Below are 24,292 nucleotides of genomic sequence, written 5' to 3' on the forward strand. Positions count from 1 at the left end.
GGTAAAATATTAGCTCAAAAGGGTACATGAATTCCAAAAGAAGCAGATAGAACTTAACAAGGTAAGAAAAGCAGGCCTGATCAGGCCAATGACCCATCTACGGCTTCCCATTGGGGCATCTGGTTGGCCACTGTGAGAACAGGATGATGGACTAGATGGACCTTGGACCTGATCCAACAGGGGCTTTCTTGTGTTCTTATGTCAACAGAGATATGTTATCAAACATTAACAGATACACAGAAACATACCTAAACATACCAGCAAAGCTGGTAGTCCAACTTTATGGAAGCTGTTCTCAAAGGCTGATGAAAAGAAGTTTGGCAGACAGTTCAAGTCAGAGATGTTCCAGACAGGAATCCCTTCTAGGTTTGGTGGACTTCGGCAAATGACAGAGGCAGCATCTTCAAGCAGTGACGCATTGATCAACTCTGTAAAGACACACAGTCTTGAACAATGGAAAAACTGACTGGGAAATGATTCACTGGTGAAATCTATTGTGTCTGGTTCCATTTATATTTTCAATGGTTTATGCAATTAATTTTTTAAAATAAAAATGAAGGCATTGCTTAAATTGGTTTTAAAAGTTAGCCTGTAGGATTAAGCCAGCCTCTCTCAAATTTCTGATTAGAAGAGGCCCACTTCCCACTTTTAAACTGTTCAACTTGTGTTGAATCACATTAAATGTTGAATCTACAAACAGTAACTATCAAGATTTAACAGAAAGATATTATTTATCACATTGATCACAGTTTACAAAACTCCCAAAAGCACAATTTCAAAAAGAGTTTTCTAATTTAAGAGAGCACATATATTCACAATAACATTATGGCATTAATTCACTAACACCTTGTAAACATATACCATATTTTTTGCTCCATAAGACACACTTTTTTCTTCCGTATGTGCATCTTATGGAGCAAATGCACGGTCCCTGGAACCAAATTGCCCAGGGGCAAAAAGCAGTTCATGCTTTTTTTTTTTTTTGAAAGAGGGAAGTGGGTGTTGAAACAAAGCCGCTGATCATTTGCTGATCAGGGAGAGAGATAAGGGACGCTAGAGATAAAGGAGGCTGCCTAGGAGGGGAGAGGTAAAGTCAGCAAACTTGCAAAGGAGGGAAACAGGAAGACTAAAGCAATAAGGAAAGAAATTAGAAGAAAAGGAGGAGCAAAAAACTGCTCCAACTGAGGAAAAGACACTAAGGCAAACAAGAGGGAAGGGGTTTTGAAAGGAAACAGCTGATTGGTGGGATCGGAAGAGAGATAAGGGATGCTAGCGGAGGCTGCCTGGAAGGGGGGGAGGTAAAAGCCCATGGATCCTCAGGATTTTTGCATTGGGTCACCCCAAATTCACCATCAGATCACATAGCATGTCTATGGCTACAGCCTGCACCAAAAAAATCAGGCATCCACTGTTTCCTGGGGTTGCAATGGTGCAAAAATGTGGTTACAAAGCATGGATCCACATGGATCCTCAGGATTTTTGCATTGGGTCACCCCAAATTCACTATCAGATCACATGTCTGTGACCACAGCATGAACCACAAAAATCATACATCAACTGTTTCGTTCAGAATATTTTTTTTCCTCCTCTAAAAACTAGATGTGTCTTATGGAGTGAAAAATATGGTAATTCATTTTGGTTCTAAGCCATCTCTATTTTTGTAATCGATGTATGTCTGCCATTTGACCCCCAAAATTATTTTGTCTCTGTCTTCCTTCCAGGTGGGTCCAAAAAATCCTGTCAGTTTGGCCATAGCTGCAAAATCCCACAATTAATCAAAATATGATTTAAGTGTCATTTGTAACCTCCAAGATGTTGCAGAGAGAATTCTAGCTGCTCTCAAATAATTTTAATTGTATTGTTTCCACAACTAGGTTGTTAGCCACCTTGGGCACCTACCTTGCAGAAATAATCCAAAATCCTGAAGTTGACAGGAGCAGTTCCATGGATTTCCACCCAGCTTCATCACTGGAAACATCAGCCCATCAAATACATCTCTTGCTAAAGTTGTTAACTTATTGCCAGACAGGTCAAGCAGCGTTAGCTTGGTCAGCTCCTTAAAACTCTTGCTGGATATCTGATAGATCTGATTGTTTGCTAAGTTCAGCGATGTAAGGTTGGAAAACCCTGAAAAGTCCTTTGGTCCTATACTGGCAATGAGGTTCTGAGCCACTGTCAGGTTTTCTAGACGCCCAGGGTTGGAAAGCCAAGAGGCTTTAACCTCAGTTACACTGTTCTGGTACAAACTTAGTTTGCGGAGGTTTTGGAAAATGCTGAACGCTCCTGGTTTGATTTTCGTTATGCCGCTGTTTGCTAGGGCGAGGCTGGACACTGATGCCAAGCTGGGGCTACTGAAGATGGTGGAGTTGAGAATTCCGATGTTGGTTACCACAAAGAGAATGGAGGTCAACCCTTCTGGGAAACCTAGAAGTGGCAGAAACAGAAAATGCTTGAGAGATAGCTTTATGTTTTATATGTGATCGTGTTGGGAAAGGAAAGCCTCTCCTCCTCAAGGAGGGTAGGAGTTGTGAGCGGGAGCCGTTTCCCGCATTGGCAGGGGGCGTTTTGCCCCCTGCCCAGCTGCCCCAGCTGCCACACCACGCCCCCAGATGGCCAGCCAATCGACTGGAGGCTTGGGGGCGGGGTTTAGCTGCTCAAACGCGGCCGCGGCAGTGTTTCCCAGCCATTGTGCTGCTGCTTCTGGTCGGATCACGCACCTACCTTCCCTTAGTTCATTGCTTGGTTCTTGACATCACTATGGACCTGTGGTTGGTCACCTTGGTTGGCCAAGGGGCCTGGTAGGAATTTTTATCCAACTGGCAAATTGGCACCGGCCACTTGGTTTTTCACCTACCTCGTAGCAAATCGTCACAATTTTTGGGTATTGGTGGTTAGGCATTGGAATATGGTTGTGTGTTGGAGGGCATGGTGTGGCCATTGCCTACCCCTCCATTTTATGGGTATTCCGGTAAAAGAATCCAGCGGTCGTGGATCCTGTCCAATGCCCTTGCTGGTGGCTAGGGCCATGGCATGACCCCCAGTGACATCAGGGGGAGCTTTCAGTTGTATTTGCATCAACAGGCTCTTCCCACTGGTGGTTAACCCTTGTTAGACTCACCCCTCCCTGAGGGGGGTGGAGTCACGCTCTGTTGTTTTATCCAGTGCCTAAGCCAATACCTCTCACATGCTGTAATCAATAAAGTTGTGGCCTTTTTTAGCCCATTAACCTAATATACTGTGTCCATGTGTCTTTCTTATCCTCAAGCGGGTGGCGGGTCCTTTAATCACAACTAGCTTACCATACAAAGGTAAAATTTGCTCCACACACATTCGCCTCTGTTACTGCCCACCACTGGCATGTGACCTCAAGACAGTTTCCCGGCAGGGAGCTTCTTAAAAACCCAAACTTAAAGTAATGACTTTGGAAGCTTGTCCCTCTACAATTTTCTAACAATGATGCCCCAGCATAGATAAGTCTTTGGGAGGATGGATGACTCACCATTTGGAATAGAAGAGCAGAAGTACTCCTTTTCAAGGACACACTGGAACCTGGAAAGCTTTATTGATACCCAAACCAAAATAAGTCCAAAGAGCACTGCAACATTAAGGAGAGGCTTTGTTAGTCCAACGCACACAAAAAATGTACATACAACTCCTTCAGTCTCTCTCTCCCTCTAGTGGGCAAGTCCTTGCTAAAAGCAAAACTAATATCTCTAAACCTACCATCTAAGGAAAGCACCAGGGTAGGGAGAGGGGAAAGGGAGAGAGAACTCTGTTTGCAGCTGACAGGCCAACCTTGTAAACAAAGGAAATGATTTTGCCCAGGCCCTCCAATCCCAGTCCTTTAGGGAAGGGATGTTGAAGTAAATAAATCACCTAGGTCTCATGGGTTTCTTGCACTTTTGCAAGTTCTGTCTCTACGCAGGAATTTTAATAAAACGGTTCTGGTGGAACACAGCAAGTTGCCTAGCATAGTATGGTCTACACTGGCTGGCAGCAGCTCTCCAAGCATTCAGGCACAGAGTCTTTTCCAGTTCTACCCGGAGAGGCTGGGGGCTGAAACTATGACCTTCTAGATATGAAGCAGATGTCCTTAAGGCTTGAGTCCAACCCATGCCCACCCTTTATCCAGCCTTTTCTTTCAAACCCTACTGTTCTTCCTCATATATTCCTTTTGGTGTAATCTTGCTGTTGTTTTTTTCATTTTCTTTTGTTTCCTCCTTTTGTTTATCTTTTCCTGCTTGATTATTTTGCTTCAAGTTCCGTGTAGTCTTCAGCTCCGGAAGGAAGGACCTGAACCAGCAGATTCTATTTACAGGAATCAAGACATTACAAAGAATTTTCTGACAGTAAAGAGTTGGTCAACAGCGGAACGGGCTCCCTTGGGAAGTAGTGAACTCTCCACCCTTGGAGGTTTTTTAAACAGAGGTTGGATGGCAACCTATTGGGGATTCTTCAGGTGGGATTATTGCATTACAGATGGTTGGTCTAGATGGCCCTTTAGGGTACCTTTCCAACCCCACAATTCTATGATTCTTGTCTGTTTTATTCAGTCCATCAGAAGTGATTTTATTCAACTATAGTCTGCCTTTAAAAATTATTAGTGTTGGGGGGCGTTTCATACACCCACACCCAATCCACGTTTTATTTATTTATTTAGCCAGCCACCAAGCCATAGTATGCCTTATTAAGTCATTATTGCCACTTACAAGTATTAATGAAGCATTTTCCTTAGAGGGAGACATCTCTGGGTCGGTGTGTGCTTGTATCTATTTCACACATCCACCAGTGTCTTACTGGACTATAGCATTGTATAACACACACAGCCACCGCTGCAAGCTGCAAAGCATCACACAATACACATTTTGGGCTCCATTCTGGGGATTGTTATATGAACAGGTTATCTAAATGAATTTTTCTCTCCTCCCTAAAAGTGTGCTATTTAAACAAGTGGGAACTGCAACAAATTGCTGCAGTGCAAAGTGTGTCTGTCCAGTGCTTCATGCAGCTTGTGAACCAGCCATGCACTCTTCATTGTCACATCCCTAAAACCTATCAAACTGAGCTGTTTTGTGGGATTTCTTAGCCTGCCCCTCATTTTCTCTTCCCGAAAAGATTTTTCCCTATTTCTAAAAACCTGGGGGTGAGGAGGGTTTAGGAGCACGCCACCCCCACCCCAGTTGCTTGGTAATCTTCTTCTTCTTCTTCTTTGATCACTCGTAGCCGAGTAAGATTGCCTCCCACAAACACGGTTCTAACAATGAGTCCATAAGTGGAGGCCAATTCTGGACTTACATGTCCTTTCACAGTGGGGACACTGGTTCCCAGGTGGGAGCTGGTCACGGTGTGGATTTGCCAAGCATGCCTTCCTCTTAGCACGTTTCTCCCTTGCATTCTAAGTTCGAGTGTCTTCAAAGCCCATGACACCTTTGGTAAAGGCTGTTCTCCAACTGGAGCTCTCGCAGGCAGTGTTTCCCAGTTGTCGGTGTTTATACTACATTTTTTTAGATTTGCCTTGAGACAGTCTTTAAACCTCTTTTGTTGACCACCAGCATTACACTTTCCATTTTTATGTTCAGAATAGAGTAGTTGCTTTGGAAGACGATAATCAGGCATCCACACAACATGACCAGTCCAACAAAGCTGACCTTGGTAATAGCCCCACTTTGGCTACCCAGCTCTCAAAACGAGATGTGGATGCCATCTTTCAGTTTTGGTTTCCGTCACCTTCTTGTCTTAAACTCAGGCCCCCATGTTGTTGCAGCAATTTGAAATTGTGTTTCTTTTAATCCTCATGAAAATTCATCATCATCTGAGTGTGAATTTCTCCTAACAGACACACTTTTGTATGCAGTTTTGACTAATGTATGCATTTTTATATGTTCTCCCCTCACCCAATATATTCACTTGTTTGCACACTGCTCACTTAAATATGCACTTTTGCATACTTTTGAGAAGTTTTAAAAAATGAAGAATTGGACAAGGTATAAAACAAACTGCTTCATTTATATACCTGGGTGTACTCTTTAGTGAAACCTCCCTTGGAAGTTTCGGATGGAAGCAGTGAAAGTCAAACCACAGGAAACTACTGGGGCATTGATGAAGTTCTGTTACAACAGCTGATTGAACCTGCTATGAAATATTTGATAGTAAAGTGCTTACTCAAATTCTTTATGACACTGAAATCTGGGGCTCTGATTTGAACTCCATTAAGGTTTTGGAAACCAGGCAGGATATTTTATTTCCCCTAGAAGCTATACTCTCTAGCACCAGGAATATCAACAGCTCTTCTTTGTACAGAATCTGGGACGCCAACAATTAAGGCAAGAGCAAACTGTGCTCAGTTAAAGTATATTTTAAAAATTGCTACTATGCCTTTTGAGCTTTTTCCTGCACTGTGCTATATAGAATTGAGTGATAACCTGCTCTGGAAAGCAGCTTGTCAAGATGTTTTAAACCATTATTATATTCCAGAACTCAGCTCTGGTTTGACCTTGAATAAGTGTCAACTAAGAGACTGGCATGAGTTTGACTAAACTGCGGGAGGCAGTGGAAGACAGGAGTGCCTGGCGTGCTCTGGTCCATGGAGTCGCAGAGAGTCGGACACGACTAAATAACTAAACAAGAGACTGGCTCTTCTGGATAGAACCCAGAATCTGGATTCTGGACAGAATCCAGAAATGACCTGCAACTAATTAGAAATACCGTATTTTTCCCTTGGTATCCACTCCAGAGTATTTTAGAGCTCAAACGCTCACCAGCTTCCTCAATAAATGCCTTTATTGAGCTGCATTTTCAAGTAATGCCTATTGCAGTCTTGGATGGCTGCTACAGTAAACAAGGTCACGTATGCGGACAGAGTTTGCATTTGTAGTTAACCTCAAGTGTAAGACATCACTCATTATCTGTTAGCCTGCCTCTTGGACTTCCGGGTTGGCGCCATCGCCGAATGGCGGACTCCCTCCGAGCTCCGGAGGGAGCCGGCTCGGCAGGGGCTGGGTTTTACCGCACCGGCGATGCGGGGACCCTTAGAAACCACGGCCACGGGGGCCGTGGACTTGGAGACTCGGCTAGCACCGCTAGCGCCCTCCCGACTCGTGAAGGAGCCTTTTTAAAGGCTACGGATCGGGTGCCGGGGAGAAGCGTGGTGCTTTGAGTCCTCTGCCATCCCTGCCGAGCGAAGCCGCATGCCATCCGGCGGAGAGCGCTGACTTCTTCCATTGAGAATTTGGACTTTTAACAACAACCCGTGAGTAAATTGGAAATCGGGTTTAAAAGAAGAAAAATTTTTGGGATTTGAGACGAGCGGGGGGGGATCTAAAAAGGAAGTCAGTCCCCCTCCCTATTGTAGACATTTTAAAACAAGGATTGGGAAGCCAAGGCCCAAAAAGAACGGTATCTTTGCTAAATTAAGAATTCCATGATGGGAAAGTACAAGAATTGTGCTGGAGGAAGAATTGAAGGAGAAGGAAAATGCACCCCCCTCCCTGGGAACCGGGGCGATTGAGGAGTGAGCCTGGTGAAAAGAGCCGGTGATTTTGACAGCTGTCAAAGTAGCTGTCAAAGTCGGAATATTAAAGAGGATTTTATTACAAGGACCTTGCTGGTCAAATTGGTTACAACTTGATATAATTTGTTAAGACTTGAATACAAAATGGCGAAAATATGGAGAACAATCGGATTTTTGGAAACAAAGTTACAACAACCCCCCTAGAGGAGTTTCGGGACATTACAAAGATGGGCGTAAGCCGGGAAAAATACAACACTCCGGAATTTCACAGAACTGGTTATCTCCTGGGAAAGCTGCAAAACGGAAACTGAATCTTGTCTACAGGGTGTTTAGACTAAAAGGAGACAACAGAATACCTTACTGAAGAAGGAAGGGACTGAACGCAAGTTTTTGTTCCTGAATAACAACAACCCATGTAGAGTTACTAAACTTCTGAATAAGAAAGTTTTAGCAGCGGAACAAGAGGAAGCTGGACTATAACCTTGAAAGAACAATGGGGGGAATTTTATAATTTGACATTTTTAAAGATTCAGGAATTAATTTTTAAAGAAAGTAATCCTAGAAATGGGAAATAATTCTGCAAGGAGTTGGGGGAAAAATGGGATTGATGGACTTAAGATTTCCAGGCTGGAAACATAGATTGGAGGATAAGGGAAATTAAACCGGGGAAGGGGAGGGAGAATTAGAATCCAAAGGCTTGCAACTATTTTCTGAATTGGTTTTCTTTTTTCTAATATATTTTTTATTTTTTTTTATACTTTTATTCTGTGTGCTTTTACTTTAAGGGGAAAAAAGGGGGACATTGTGGAAAGAAAAGGGGGTGGGCTATGGGGAGAGATCTTTTGCTTTTTTTTTATCAAGGGTGTTGCATAAGGTTTGTATAAATTTAAATTTGAACAATGGGGTATATAAATTGTGCCTTAAATCAGAAATAGAACTTGTGGAAACAACAATATGAAAGGGGAATACAGTAGGGGTGGGGGAAGGGGGGAGTCCCAGAAAGTGGATGTTTGAAAATAAGGTTCTGAATGTATCTTCATAATTTCTTTTCTTCTCTTTCTGTATTTTGGAAACTTCAATAAATATTATTTAAAAAAAAAAAAATATCTGTTAGCCTGCCTCTTATCCAGAGACTTTCTGAAACCTTTATTCACATAAGCAAGTAGCCACACCCTGGCAGAAATAGGTTGGTTTCTTTTGAGTGACAACAATGGCTTTATAACACAGAGAGTAGCCCTCTGTGCATTGACTGAAAAATAATAATAAAATTATCAGGAAAAAGGAGTTATATAAAATCTCTATAAATTGTCATGGTGGTTGTTTCCAGTTCCTGTCCCATGCCATGGCGACGACTCTCTCAACATAGGAGAGAGGCACAGACTAAAGAGGATAGAAGTGGTTAAACCAAACCTATAAACCCTGATGTTGGGAAAGATGGAGGGCACAAGGAGAAGGGGACGACAGAGGACGAGATGGTTGGACAGTGTTCTTGAAGCTACCAGCATGAGTTTGACCAAACTGCGGGAGGCAGTGGAAGACAGGAGTGCCTGGCATGCTCTGGTCCAGGGGGTCACGAAGAGTCGGACACAACTAAGCGACTAAACAACAACATAAACCTATTGAGGTACAGGAGGTACTGGAGACCTGCTGTCACCTCAATGGCTTGCCCCTGCACAAGGACAGGTGGAGGTGCTGGGTGCTTACTCACTTTGCCTGATGTGAAACCCCCGAAATCACCATTGGATGTGGAGGTTCTCCTTATAATTGGGTTTTAATTGGCATTAAGAATAGGTGCACACAAGAGGACATGTACATTGCAACTGCAAACAACCAGCTGCATGGAACTGAGGTTTGAAATTGGGAGAAGAATCTATCTTGTGCTGGAGGTGGATGGAGGAGATGGGGGCTCTCTGCTATATTTTATGGAAGATTTTACGTTTATGATTCAGCAACCCTCTCCTAATATTGAATTTTAAGATATACAGGTGAGGATGGTTTGATGTGTGATGTAACGTTGAGATTTAAAAGAAGATGTAAAGCTGTGTGTGGCTTGAAAGGAGTTAAAAGAGGGAGAGAGATGTTTTGTTTGGAAGGTTGTCGCTAGGAGTTGGAGCCTACCCGCCCCCCCCAAAAAAAATAAGACTGATTGTGGAGATGCTGAGATACAACCTATTTTTTTAAATTTAAAAAAATGCTATGGTAGCAGCGAAAGGAAAGCTGCATGAGGGCTTTTTGGATGTTGGAAGAGGAATTTTCTCTCCTTTCCCAGCCAGAAGAAGAAATGGCAAATCTCTGGAACTCGGAACTTGTTGATCCTCAGTGTTAGTGGAAAGGAGGGATCTGCTGTTGTCGATTTGGAACTGCTTGAGTATTATGGGAAGGAGCGGAGCAGGAGAAAGAAGAGGGTTTAACCTTGAAGTTTCAGCTCTGCCCCAACCAGGCTGGAATACAACAACAGTGGGAGTAGGGACATAGCCCTAAATGCTACAGGAAAAAGAAAAACGTCAGAGAGACATATAAGGCCAAGAGACTAAAAACTGACTTTTGGATGTAGTGCACGCAGGACGAAAAGGAAAAAAGCTAGGGGTCCTCACTTGAAGCCCTTTTTTTGGAAGTTAAATAATTGAATGTAATGTAATAGAAATGTAATAGAAATTGGAATGTAATAGAAATTAATAAGAATATGAAACGCAGTAATATTAGATAATAAAGATCTACCAGGAACTGTGTGTGGGAAGCCTCTTAACAAAATTGTATTAATTTGGAACTAATTTGTGTAACTAGGTTTATATTGGAAAATCAATAAAAATAATTGGCGAAATAAATTAATAAATAAATTGTTGCGGTGATTCAAAGGTTTAGTCTGAAATCAAGATGGATTTGAGTTTGTTGGTGTATCTGGTATCTTCTCTCTCTTACATCATGGATATTAGCTTATATTATGGACGTATGTTGTTTTATTAAGGCTGTTGCTACAGGTTTGCCATGGCCTTTGGGTAGAGCAATAAACTTATGAACTGAACTGATTGGAGAACTGCACTGCAAATTTTTGAAAGTGTGAATTCCAAAGAATACATGCTGTTCAGTTTGTGGATTGGTTTGCGAAGTGGTAGTTAGGCGTTTTTTTCATGATGATGTAAACAGAATCAGTTTTCTCTCCATCTCTAGCCAGAACTCTGATTGCTATTGTGTTTCCAAGCCCAATTAAAGGTGCTCACAGTTACATTTGAAGCCCAAATGACTTAGCCCCAAATGCCCAAAAGACCATCTCCCTCCCTGTTGAACCTCTTAATACTATTATGTATATAGTACATTAACTCTTAGTAATTGCTCTTAGTAGTTCCACCACCCATAGAAGTTCGAGAGTTGTGGCAGCCCAGGAGAGAGCATTATCTGTGGCAGCATCAGTGCTCCTGGCATCTTCACTATAGAGTTTTTGTCATATACTGAAGAAACATCTCTATCCTAGCCTTTGACACTTGTTATATATACTTCAGGACCCACCCTATTCTTATTTATTTATTGCATCTGCTGTATACCCCACCTCTTTCTCTGAGGAGCTCGAGGTGGCATACATCATCCTCAACCTCCTTATTTAATCCCCACAATAACCATACAAGGTAGGTTAGGCTGAGCAGCAGCAGCAACAATTGGCTCAGTCACCGGTGAGTTTCATGGGGATTTGAACCCTAATCCCCCATATACTATCCCAATCCTCTAACCGCTATACCACATGGAGTGCAACCCTCTCAGGCCCAAACACCTACCCCCCCCCAAAAAAAAACCCTCCTGATCCCTTCCTCCTTGCACTGGATATTTTGGGCAACCTGAATGCTGCTGTGTTGGTCCTGATACAGAGCTATTTTGCCATTTGCTTTAAGGCAGTGGTGCCCAAACTTTTTTCAAAGAGGGCCAGATTTGATGAAGTGAAGGGCCATGAGAGCTGACCCAAGGGCCACCAAAATTGTTAACCTTTTTTTAGGATTGAAGTTGTTGAGTTCTTTTTTAGGATTTTAACCCAGGAAATAAACTGCCACAAGGGCCGGATTAAACCGACTGGCGGGCTGGATTAGGCCCCCGATACGAACTTTGTACATGCCTGCTTTAAGGCATCCGTCATACTGTATTTTTACGTTGCTCCAACCAGCTGTGGGACCTTAAGGGTGATGGGTGGGTAATAAATCAAAATAAAACAATAATTACAGCACCTGCAACTAAAAGTTTGTCGTTCATCCACATGGTACTCTAAGAGTCCCCTACTTACATTTCATGTTGGACAGGCTTTTCCTTTCGGCGAGAGAAGCAGTCAGCTTGGGCTTCTTCTTGAGCACACTAGGAACTTTGCCTGGGAGGTGGGAGGTATAAAACTGCAGGGCTGGTGCTTGCAGTCTCCATTTGGTGGACACAGGCAAGTCGAAACCTGTTACCTGTTGAACTCTTCCCTTCTGTGGGGGGCTTTTCATTCCCCCGTGAGGCCTCATGCATGGTTAGTATAGCATCATCTCCATAGCATCACCATGGAGTCTTCCCATTACCAGTAAATACGTTAACCATTTTACAGGATAAACCAAGAGCCCTGCTCCATTTTCCTAGACTCCCCCTTCCCAACACTGGTGGGGATGTAGAGAATTATAGATCAAATATTAATATGTCTGGCCTTGGGGTCCTTCAGTCATTGCTAAGTCACTGGGATTGGATTCCTTTGTCCAGAAGAAACTAAACTTTTTAGAGGGTCATGAATGAAGATGACAACGGGCTTATAGGCGACCCTTGTCCATTCGCGCTGCACACATATACAGTAGATCATAATAATTTTATTATTTATACCCCGCCCATCTGGCTGGGTTTCCCCAGCCACTCTGGAGTGTCTAACCTGAGTCACGCCTCCTGGTGCCACCCAAATCATTTCCCAAAAAGAAACTGTGCAACTGTCTTTAAAACTGAGTGGCGTTAACTATGACAGTGGTGTCCAGTTCAGGAAGAAAAATTATTCATGTACAAAGCTAGGATTAAAGGAGGCTAGTATCACAAAAATGTTTTCCTGATCAGTTTTGCTACCTGGTTTAATATTTGCATAGACCAGGTCTTCCTGCCAGGTCTTCCTGCAAGCCAAACTTTTCTTTGTTATAAAGCAGGGATGGCAAATGCTGTGACCTTTCAGGTGCTGCTGGAAGGCCAACGGTCAGGGGTGATGGGCCACAGGTTCTCTATTCCGGTTTTTAAGAAAAGAATTTTGTTATTCAAGGATCTTGATGAAGTGATTGGACTAAGCAGTAAAAAACTTGGCAGGCTAGATGCACTGTTCGGAACACCCAAGGACTGCACCCAAGCACTTGTGCACATCCATTGAAATGCAAACACACGCCACTAGGCTCTTACAAACTTCTGCTTGCACTCAATGGGAGGAAAGCCCTGGCCACTTCTTACACCACCGTGGTAAAGTAATCTCTTTGCAATCCATTGCTGCCACCCACCAGTTCCCAACAGTACTTGAAATATCTGAACTAACCTTGAGGCTGCTTCTTGGTATTTTTAAACTGTGTAATTGTTAGCAGCCCTAATTTTGTTGAAGGGTGGGCTATGCCCAAAATAAGCAACCTAAGAGTCATTTCCATGCTTTTCTTGTTTTCAACCACTCAGCTAACCTTTCCCTTGGTGAAATAGACATGCATTGTCAAGTGATATCTGATGGTTGGGTTTTTGAAGGGTTTTAAAAAAAGAAACCTTTCAAAGATTCACTGTGCTGTGTTCAGGACTGGGGGCTAAGTCAGGGTGGTTTGGATTTCTATTTACTTGTGAACCAAAAAACTGTTTGTTTCAAATGGTCCCTATTCTCAATAATGCCAGTGAGTCTGAAGTTAAGCAGCTACAAAGGAAGGAAGTCTTCCCATGAAGCCAAGAGAAAGTTTCCCTATGTAGCATACAAAGCCAAAAAAGAGGGGTAAGAGGGTTGGAGAAGTTGCTACTATAAAAGGATATATCACAGTCTTAATTTTAAAACAAGTACACGGGAAGTTACCTTAGGCTTATTCTGAATCAGACCACTGGTCTATCTAGTTCAGTACAATCTACAATGACTGGCTCCCCCGGGTTTCAGAATTTCCCAGCCCTACTTGGAGATGCCAGAGATTGCGCCTGGGACCTTCTGCATGCAAAGCAGATGCTCTACTACTGAGCTATGACCAAGTAGTGGTATGTGACATTTAGTAGGGAGTAATCACACTGTCCAAAGAGTAAGATCACTTAGTAGTACCAGTGTTTAAAAACATAGCCTTCACATACAAAATTCTGCATACTCTAACTCAGCTTCACTTTTGTTTTCAAGGTTCATAAAGCACTCAGAAAAAAGTAATCCTAAATGAACTTATGAAGGCGTACCTTCCAATGAACTTAGAGAGACTTCTGAGTAAACATGCTTAGGGCTAGCTTTGAGATGGTTAGCCATCTTAGTAGCCACTTAGAAGTTTCAGAAGTTTCTTACTGAAGGTATAATATGGTTGCCTTCTCCTGTTCTCCTTTGTAAAGTAGGCCAGATTTCCTCATTGTGCAAATGGTAGAAGGACTGAGGCTAAAAGATGACTATTTATCGAAGACCACCCAATAATTTCACATTCTTAGAATCTAACAGTGCCTAACAACTACACAAAATGAGCTACATCTTTGTTTTACATGCAAGAATTCCACCTGAACTGTAAAGGCAAATACGAAAAGGGTTTATTTCTTGTAAATAAGCTGTTAATCCTTACTTGGATATGAAAGCAGTATGAAGGTTGCAAATATATACTCATGCCTCATGACTTTTTCCCAATAATTCAAACACCAAAAAGGAAAGGGGGGGCAGCTACCCATTATAGCTCAGGAATAAAGCTGATAGGTGAATCCAGAGTTTAAACTACAACGGTATGTAAAAATCATGGACATGTCACAAAGACTTGTTTCATGATAAGGGGAACACTATGAGGCATGCATACTGGACATCTCCCAAAGGCACAAGTTCTAACAAACATAAAGCTTTTACTCAGGGAGCAAACTCTGGAATTCCTTCTAGGTTCTTGCAGACTCAGACAACTCCTTTACAGGAACCCATCAGGGTCCTTCCAGATGAAGGACGGAAAACAAAGTGCCAACTTGGTTTTCAGCTCATTATTTAAGCTCCATCAGTTGGGATGAATACCATGCCACTTGCTCCCCATAGGTCAAGGCAACTTTGCTTTAATACAGGGTTGGGAACTTTGTGGTCCTTCAAATATTGCTCAGTTACAACTCTCATCATCCCTGACTCTGACTGCTACCCATGCTGGCTGGGGTGGATGGGAGTTGGAGTCCAATAGCATCTGGAGGCCCTTCGATTCCCAATCCCTAGTTTAAGAAACACTTCAAACAAAATGCAAAGCACATCAATAAAGCTATGTGTCTGTGTCTCAGCATAAGGGAGGCGTCCAACAGAAAGAAAAAAGATGATGCATGGAATAACAAAAATTAGGTGATGGTTTTTATTAAGATTCAGTGCTTCCATAAAATAAATATGTTGTATAATATCAAACAGTCAGAAATAAAGCATGTAACAGAAAAAAGTTACACTCATGACAGTGCTGAATACTTTTAGAAATAATAAAGCATCTCCTTTCTTACAGGGTAGCCAGCTATTAAATAAAATGTACAGCTGACCTAAATGTACTGCAAGGGGATGGAACCAATAAGACTGCAATAGAAGACCTTCATTCTTCTTTCTCTAGTTAGTATTCACTACCCTCTCTCTCACCACTTCTGTACAAAACTCACTTTAATTCCAATTATTGTTATGTCTAAATTCATTACAAAATTACACTGTATTGTGTTTTGGAGTTTCAACTGTTCAATCTCTAATGTTGGCATAGTATCCTTTGCACTAAGAATAATAAGTATTATTTTATTATTTATACCAAGCCCATCTGGCTGGGCTGCCGTACACTAAACATATTCAAGTAACACTTCAAGTAGAAGTAAAATATGTGCAAACCAGAGTCATAACCTAAAAATAAATTCCTGGGCAGCTGAGTCAGAGTGAGCTTGGGGGTGGGGAATGAACAGACAGGTTTTATAATTATCAGTAATCAAAACAGCCCTCATTAGACATATACACAAACAGGTTATTTTCTGTAGTGGGGAAAACAAACAGCCTTAAGGTCATATCTGATCTCCTGCAATGATTTTGCAAAGTTTTTTGCAGATAAAGTCGCTCAGATTCGGGAAGAGGTAGACTCCACCGTGGGAGCAGGGCCGGGGCGGGAGAGTGCTGGAGTCCTGTCTAGTCAAGTTGCATGGGATCAATTCTAATCTGTTACCTCCAAGGATGTGGACAGGCTGCTGGGATGAGTGAAACCAACCACCTGTTTCCTTGATCCTTGCCCATCCTGGCTTATAAAAGCAAGCTGGGAAGGGCGGTGGTGAATTCTTCTCTCTGCGAGGGAGCCTTCCTAGACCCGCTGAAAGAGGCGGTTATCAAACCGCTTCTTAAAAAAAAATCTTAAGATGCGGCCAATATGGCCAACTATCACCCAGTCTCAAATCTTCCATTCTTGGGCAAGGTGATTGAGCAAGTGGTTGCTGAACAACTCAAAGCATGCCTGGAAGAAGCGGACCATTTGGATCCCTTCCAGTCAGGATTCAGGCCTCATCATGGGACTGAAACTGCCTTGGTCGAGCTGGTCGATGATCTCCAGCGGGCTGGGGACAAAGGTGAGAGCTGATTCCTGCTTCTGCTATATCTCTCAGCGGCTTTCGATACCATCGACCATAACATCTTTCTGGACCGTCTAGAGGGGTTGGGAGCTGGGGACACTATTATACAGTGGTTCCACTCCTTCCTTCTGGGCTGTGTTCAGAAAGTGGTGGTGGGGGATGAGTGTTCAGATCCCATGGCTCTCACTTGTGGGGTGCCTCAGAGTTCTGTCCTCTCCTCCATGCTTTTCAACATCTACATGCAGCCGCTGGGAGAGATCATCAGGGGGTTTGGGCTGGGTGTTCATCAATATGCGGATAATACCCAGCTCTACCTATCTTTCAAATCAGAACCAGTGAAGGTGGTGAAGGTCCTGTGTGAGTGTCTGGAGGCAGTTGGATAGCAGCCAAGAGATTGAGGTTGAATCCTTACAAGACAGAAGTACTGTTTTGGGGGGACAGGAGGCAGGCAGGTGTGGGGGACTCCCTGGTCCTGAATGGGGTAACTGTGCCCCTGAAGGACCAGGTACGCAGCCTGGGAGTCACTTTCGACTCGCAGTTGCCCATGGAGGTGCAGGTCAATTCTGTGTCCAGGGCAGCTGTCTACCAGCTCCATCTGGTACGCAGACTGAGAACGTACCTGCCTACAGACTGTCTCGCCAGAGTGGTGCATGCTCTAGTTATCTCTTGCTTGGACTACTGCAATGCACTCTATGTGGGTCTACCTTTGAAGGTGACCCGGAAACTACAAATAATCCAGAATGCAGCAGCTAGACTGGTGACTGGGAGCGGCCGCTGAGACCACATAACACCGGTCTTGAAAGAACTACATTAGCTCCCAATACATTTCGGAGCACAATTCAAAGTGTTGGTGCTGACCTTTAAAGCCCTAAACAGCCTCGGCCCAGTATACCTGAAGGAGCGTCTTCACCCCCATCATTCTGCCCAGACTCTGAGGGCCTTCTGGTGGTTCCCTCACTGCGAGAAGCCAAGTTACAGGGAACCAGGCAGAGGGCCTTCTCGGTAGTGGCACCCGCCCTACAGAACGCCTACCCACCAGATGTCTCAGAGAACAACGACTACCAGACTTTTAGAAGACATCTGAAGGCAGTCCTATTTAGGGAAGCTTTTAATGTTTAATGGACTGTATTTTAATATTTTGTTGGAAGCCACCCAAAGTGGCTGGGGAAACCCAGCCATATGTGCTGGGTATAAATAAATTATTATTATTATTATTATTATTATTATTATTATTATTATTACTCAAGATTTAATATTTCTAGATGGAGAAGGAAAACTGAAACCATCAGATTGAGCCTTCAAAAAACAAAAACAAAATGCAGGTTTGTTTGAAAATTGTTAGTATATGGAAACTGGTATATTTTCTCCTTTATTAGTATATACTCTTGCCACAAAAGAAAAAAGTTGAAACAACAAAAAACAACAACAAAAAACACACTCCATTTTAGAGCATGGTACTCATTCAAAGAAAAGAGAAAAAACCAATTTAAATTACATTTCAGGACATAATTTAAAAGCATTATAATTTGTGATCATTAAGTGCACCATTATACAGGAGTAACATGCTCTGAGTGAAGATGTTCTACTATTTCAATAATCTGTCTTTATTAAAAAGACAAAAAAAATCCTGTTAGGATACTACTTGAAACAGAAAAGCAATGTTGACTGTACTCCATTCAGCTTGCCTCAAGTTTCAAATTGGGAATATTCCAACAAGTAGCACCTGTTTGCCTCTTCATGATTGTGTTGCAGAAATGTTCAGCCATGATAATTTGCATAAGTCCTCCATTTTCTTTCTTTCTTTTTTAAAAAAGGCGAATTTTACAGTTTTCAGTGCTTTTAAAAATGATTTGATACTTTAGGTAAACTTGGTTCTGAGCAGCAAGGGGGTGGGGTTGGAGTATTTTCCTTTTCCTTCCACAAGTCAGAGCCTGGTTTAGTGTTGGCAGTAGGGACAAGTACCAATTGTTTGTATGTTATCAAGTCTCCAGAGTCTAAAAGATATTCCTTGAAAGCCTGCCACAGTGCCCAGTTTCTTGTTCTCCTGAGGGGCAGCACATGCTAACTCCAAGAGTGATTGCAGGAAGGGGAGGAACAAGAAAAGATGTCCCAATTTGTACCAATGAAGAACTTCAAGTAAAAAGAAATCCACTCTTGCTACATGCACCTTCCCTCATGTGAAAAGCCTCTCTGGTTATCAATGGGTGTAACAGCCGTTTTATCATTCATACAAAAAAACCAAAAAGAACACTGAAGCTGCTCCTTCATTCTTTCCTTGCATCCACGTTTAATAAGCCTCTTTCTTTTCTTTTTTTAAAAAAGGGATTATGGTTCTGCTCATTTCATACCCAAACCAGAGAGAGGGTGAGGAAACTCATTTCTCCCCAGCGATGAAATCTACAATAGTCTCCCACTGAACTGTAATGTCATTTGTGAGTTTGAGTCTTCTTTGGCACTACAGGTTGTTTGGGCTGCCACAGATGGTTGTGAATCGTCAGAGCATCTACACAGGCAGACATGGTTTTGGCTGGAATGATATTAAATTGCTTCCTGTCCGAGCTATATTTATAAAGCTTGTCAATCATTTTCTTAGTGATGCTCTTTGGCCCTGTTCCTGTCAGCTTGTGGATTTCTTCTGTTTCAGGATTGAAACAATAAAGTGCTCTGAACTGGCATCCAGCATCACGGAACAAAATAATGTAGTGCTTGGCATCACATTTCTTGAGCTCCTAGAGGTGAAAGAGAAAAATTCTGAGAGCAATGACCACAGGAAATCAAAGATTGCTAAATGAACCCAGCACACTGCTGGCAATGTCTAACGTACCCAAGATGAAGGTCAGGAAATACCGTATTTTTCGCTCTATAGGACGCACTTTTCCCCTCCTAAAAAGCAAGGGAAAATGTGTGTGCGTCCTATGGAGGGAATGCAGGGGGGAGGCAGGCAGGAAAAGCACCCAAGAGCCGCACACAAGCTCTGTGCGCTCTTGCGGGCTTTTCCCCAGGAGGGAGAAGGGACTGACTGGCCGCATCAGTCCCTTCTCCCACCTCCCAGAAAAGCCAGAAGCAGCGCGCTCTTTAAAGGGGTTGCACGGCTTCTGCGGGCTTTTGCAACAGGTGAGGGAATCCCCCCACCTCCCAGAAAAGCCAGCAGAAGCCGCACAGCCCCTTTAAAGAGTGCACAGCTTCTGCGGGCTTCTGCGGGAGGTGGGGGAATTCCCCCACCTCCCGCAAAAGCAGGAAGAAGGTCTGGGAGAAGCGCACAGGCTGCCTGCAGCCTGTCCGCTGCTCCCAGAGCTGGGGGGGGGATCATAATTTTTCCCCTTGATTTCCCCCTCTGAAAACTAGGTGCGCCCTATGGTCAGGTGCGCCCTATGTAGCGAAAAATACGGTACATTTGGTACTTCTAAATTGCAGTGCCACAATTACCTGGTTTGCACAGCACTAAGCTATGATTCTTTTAAACAAGTCATGAGTTAACCACAAGTTGTGCCACAATTGATAAAACAAACACTGGCTTTTTCCTCCCAAGTCTGCTGTATTTTCTTGCCTCATGCTTTTGTGGTTTGGTGAGTTTCTGGAGTGGAGTGGCCAAACAAACCGAGTACTGGATTCAATGTAACACCAAGCCACAGTTAAATTAAAGTCTGAAAACCAACAACAAACATGGCTTCGGTGGCTTGTTGGTAGTAAGTCAACAATAGGGAACTTCCCATCTTCCCTGACCATTGGTCATGCAAGTTGGGGCTGAAGAGAGCAAAGGCAGATCTGGTTTGGTTACACTGGGCATGGAACTTCTGGGGTGTTGCATCAGGCACCACAACTAAGACATCCAACGGAAAGCAAGAGGTGGAGGGGATGTGTGCCAGATTTTGGCATCGCACAGGGCACCACTGAAATTTGAGATACCAAGATCTGCCACTGATGAGTTTGAATTTTCAGTTTGAGCAGCATCTATTTGGAAGGCCAGAGATTCCCCATCCTTGCAGTAAACAATCTATAAGTTGCTGGTCAAACCTTACACATAAAACACTAAGCTATTATTTAAGAAACATATAAGCCACAGTTTAATAAACCAGTTTAGCATTATGCATAAACCAGACTATTATGATTTAAGCTTGACTTGCAATACACACTAGCAAGCTGGCCACTCAAGAACTTTCCATATGAAGTCATCCACACTGCAAATGCACTGTGTCCCAGGGATCAGGGTTATTCAATATGGGACAGTAACAAAGTAAAAAAAACAAGCAAAATTTTTAAAACCAATGCTAACTGTGCATGTTACAAAGAGTTGCATTAATACTTAAAATTATATGTAATATATTATTAGTGTTTGTACTATTATGCTTGGAAGACATCAAACAATGGGCACGGAAATCAAGGTATACAGCAAGTGACTCTTGTTCTCAGCAAAAAACTCTTGTTCTCAGAAATACTTGCCTCCAGTATAGAATTCTTGTGAGGCTCATTCACTTTTCCAGCAAGACAGCAGTGGGAAATAGCATTGTGGATAATTGATTTGTTTGACTTGCCACAGGGCTCTTTAAACATCTTTGGACCTAATAAAACATAAATTTTAAACAAGTGGCTTGATAACTAAGCTAAAATGAAAGTCTCATGTGTCTTTATCAGTACTGCAAACTACCTTGAGCAACTATGAAAAGGCGGATATTATTTTTTTAAAAAAAAACTTAAATAAGTAAGAAATTTCTTCCTTATTTTACTAGGAATATTTAAAAAGGCAAATTTGCAAGTTTGCAAAGCTTCTACATCCCATGATAAAAGTCCCATAAAACAGGATTGTATCCAGTGTTAGCCCTACTCAGAGCAGACCCATTAAAATTGATGGACATCAATAAGGTTCATTAATTACAATGAGTCTACTCTGAGAAGAACTAGATGGACCAGTGGTCTGACTGTTTCAAAGCAGCTTCCTGCTGTATGTTCAGAGGGCCTCAGCATGAGACCACAGAATGAAGACTGCACTGTACTGTTCAACATACTGGCAACCAGACTTATATAAACCTGATCATTAATTACACAGGTACAGATAAAATGTATTAGGTTTACCAGTATATTCTGCTACTGATGCAACTGAAGAGGCTGCTGAGGTGCTTTCCCAGTCTCTCTCCATGTTTCGACTTGGGTTCCTGCTCAATATGGGCAAGGTTTCCATTGATTTCACTCTGTCAGAAGAATCAGAAGAACATGAGTAGTGTGTTCATAGCTACCAGATTATTTGGGGGGAAAGCAAGTGTGTCCAATTTTCCATCTCCCCACATTTTGCACTCACTCTGTCTCTCTCCCTCAGAAAAGAGATGTGCTTCAGAGGGTTAGCCATGCTAAGTTGCTTAAGTTGCTTTATTAAAAAAACATAGTATCTGCAACTAACAAATTATTTTAGAATATTTCTTGCGGGCTAGAGCATGCTTTGTCAGAAGCATGAAATGGTCTCTTAAATTGGTGTGTGTGTGTGTGTGTGTGTGTGTGTGTGTAGAAAGACAAAGACACACACACACACATATATATACATACACACACACACACACACACACACACACATAATGGAGCACCCACACACCCACAAAAAAGCAAGGGAGTACTTGTGTGTGTGTCACAATTTTATGAGGAGAGTCCATGAATAAATAAGCCCATCAAGAGTTAGCTGTAACAAATTCTCCATTAGTGGACAATGATCATAATTGCAAAATTAGCAGCTAACACCTGAAATGAGACAATTATTTCCAAAGGATTGAGAACGTATAGGTGGACCCATATCGCCATCAGTCTCCAGCAGCATGGCAATTGTTAAGGATAATGGGAGTTGTAATCCAGCCACATCTGGAGCTCAAACGTTTCCCATCCCAGTTCTACCCCTAATTGCTTGTTAATCTTGTTTACAGTACCCATGACACTGACAATTTATTTATATTACCCCAATGACTATTTCTCATTCACTAATAGTGAGTACTTTAAAAGTAGTGCACCATTACAATTTATTGACAGTCATACTACACTATTGTTATCTAAAAGTTGCAATTATCTCTATTTTGCAGAGAGTTCATGGCCACTATTGAAGGCTGGATGTGGCATCTGGGCAACATTCCCCACCCCAAAGTATGTTTCAACATCAGAATCCTAAATCTTTATGCTTTCTCTTACCGTTTGGAAGGTGCGCCACCAGAATTAACACTTTCAGGTTCGGTTGTCGTTGCAGATGCCAAAGACAGGCTAGAACCCGACTGAGCACTACTTAGATTATCAGCTGGCAAAAGAAAAAGGGTGTTACACAATGAAAAAAGTTACTTTATTATACTGTTATAGGAACCAAAATGAGTGCTGCTGCTTACGGATAGAAGAACACTTTCTTTCCAAGTTGCTATAGGATTCTTCCTGATGAACAGATATTGGCCTAGGCTGCTTGGGCTTGGGTTTGGGCTTCCCACGGCCTTGTTCTTCCAAGTTTTGCTGGTGCTTTCTTCTCAGGTGTTCTTGTTTGATGAGCTCTCTCCGGGCTTTCTCTTCTTCCTTCCGTATGCGATCCTCTTCAGCTTTACGACTAAAAAGGCAAAGGGCAGCCTTCAAATCCCATCATTACCAATTTCTCAAGTGAGAACATAAAAGCATGAAGTACTCATCTATATACTGTGTGGCAAGACATTGAATTTACCGGGCTTCATCTCTCTTTTGTTCAGCCTCTGCCTCGAACTGCAGTTTTCTAAGGCGTGTCTCTTCAGCTTTGCGCTGCTGCTTTAAGAGGAAAGCGGCACGTTTCTTTGCAAGCTCATCTTCTGCTTTCTGCCCATCCTGTCAAATTAAAATTCAAGTGAGAAGTTGTGTTTTTGCAGCGTGGGGTGTAGAAATAGCAAACGCTGTATGAGGCTATGAAGAAAATCTCATGACTTCCATCTGAGCACAGAAACATATTTTTTTTTGGCTGCTTTAATGATGGAGCTGCCATTTTCCATATTTGCAACAAATATCAGCCCTCTTGCTAAGCTCACAAGCTCTGCAGTGTATGACCCCAGGACAGTTAATTGAAGGTAGTGATTTCAGCAACATCTCCAAAGCTAAGCCGGACTGGAATCTGGTCAGTGCTTGGGTAAGAAAGCAGCTTGGAACCCCTCCATTTGGAGTCCCATTAAGGAACAAGATACATATAAACATACACATATCATCATCACTGAAGTTATTATCTGCCCTTCAACAGCAAGTTCCTGAGCAGGTTATAACAATTGATAATTTAAAACAGCTAAAACAGATTACAATCACAGGAATAGATGGGCCCTGAAAACACAGAAAATAAAATAATCCCACTGAATATCATTGACATCTTAAAGCAAGCATCCAGGTACTCTCTATTGTCTTTTCACTGCATTGCATTTTTGTTAAATGCTTTTGATTGATTTGTTACAAAAATAAGAAAAGTGCCAACAAAAAGCAAGAAAACAAAGAATAAAAAACATAAACTATAAAGAGTCACAGATTGGAAGGACACAAAAAAGTACAAAGATGCAGTGCCAAAGGAATAATAAAGTATTAAGTATTAACTCACACAAAGATATATAAAAATAAAAGTATTCTCCACCTGTGAGTTCTATCATTATTGAGAAGTTCTAAAAAAAAAGGACCCCTGACAGTTAAGTCCAGTCGCAAATGACTCTGGGGTTGCAGCGTTCATCTCGCTTTATTGGCCGAGGGAGCCAACGTTTGTCCGCAGACAGTTTTTCCGGGTCATGTGGCCAGCATGACTAAGCTGCTTCTGGCGAACCAGAGAAGCGCATGGAAACGCCGTTTACCTTCCCGCCTAAACGGTACCTATTTATCTACTTGCACTTTGACGTGCTTTCGAACTGCTAGGTTGGCAGGAGCTGGGACGGAACAATGGGAGCTCACCCTGTAATAGAAGTTCTATGTAATCTTAAATGAGACAGGTGTTTGCATATACTGCACTGAGTGACCTTTTCATTATCAAACATATGTAATGAAAGAACACTAAGGGAATTACAAACCATCATAAGGCAGCATGTAGCATACAGACTCCACAAGCATGCAGAAAAT

The 24,292-nt window shown here is 42.4% G+C and overlaps 2 protein-coding genes and 1 long non-coding RNA gene across 8 annotated transcripts in view; 1 reads left to right on the top strand and 2 right to left on the bottom strand.

Annotated features, from left to right (window-relative positions):
- Positions 1–225: 225 nt before the first annotated feature.
- Positions 226–11,812, bottom strand: LOC310754904 (uncharacterized protein; the record flags this gene model as incomplete). The annotated part of the gene is made up of 4 exons (XM_083597452.1): positions 11,775–11,812; positions 3,500–3,595; positions 1,900–2,424; positions 226–428 (listed from the first exon to the last, which is right to left on the bottom strand). The coding sequence occupies exons 1-4, from the start codon at positions 11,779–11,781 to the stop codon at positions 226–228; spliced, it is 831 nt and encodes a 276-aa protein (XP_083453578.1). The 5' UTR covers positions 11,782–11,812.
- A 3,177-nt stretch (positions 11,813–14,989) lies between these two features.
- CAMSAP1 (calmodulin regulated spectrin associated protein 1) overlaps positions 14,990–24,292 on the bottom strand; it is a 45,049-nt gene continuing 35,746 nt past the window's right edge. For all 6 annotated transcript variants that reach the window (XM_083597146.1, XM_083597144.1, XM_083597147.1 and 3 more), the window contains 6 exons: positions 22,902–23,038; positions 22,582–22,790; positions 22,394–22,496; positions 21,302–21,417; positions 20,672–20,790; positions 14,990–18,960 (listed from right to left, as the gene is read on the bottom strand). In XM_083597146.1, the coding sequence (XP_083453272.1) occupies positions 18,658–18,960; positions 20,672–20,790; positions 21,302–21,417; positions 22,394–22,496; positions 22,582–22,790; positions 22,902–23,038 (987 nt within the window). In that variant the 3' untranslated portion in view covers positions 14,990–18,657. The remainder of the gene's footprint in view (positions 18,961–20,671; positions 20,791–21,301; positions 21,418–22,393; positions 22,497–22,581; positions 22,791–22,901; positions 23,039–24,292) is intronic.
- LOC310754927 lies at positions 18,824–20,908 on the top strand. The gene is made up of 2 exons (XR_014544068.1): positions 18,824–18,966; positions 20,678–20,908. It is a non-coding gene; the product is annotated as an uncharacterized lncRNA (long non-coding RNA).

This window comes from Podarcis filfolensis (genome assembly GCF_964270895.1).
Source record: "Podarcis filfolensis genome assembly, chromosome: Z".
Classification (NCBI taxonomy): domain Eukaryota; kingdom Metazoa; phylum Chordata; class Lepidosauria; order Squamata; family Lacertidae; genus Podarcis; species Podarcis filfolensis.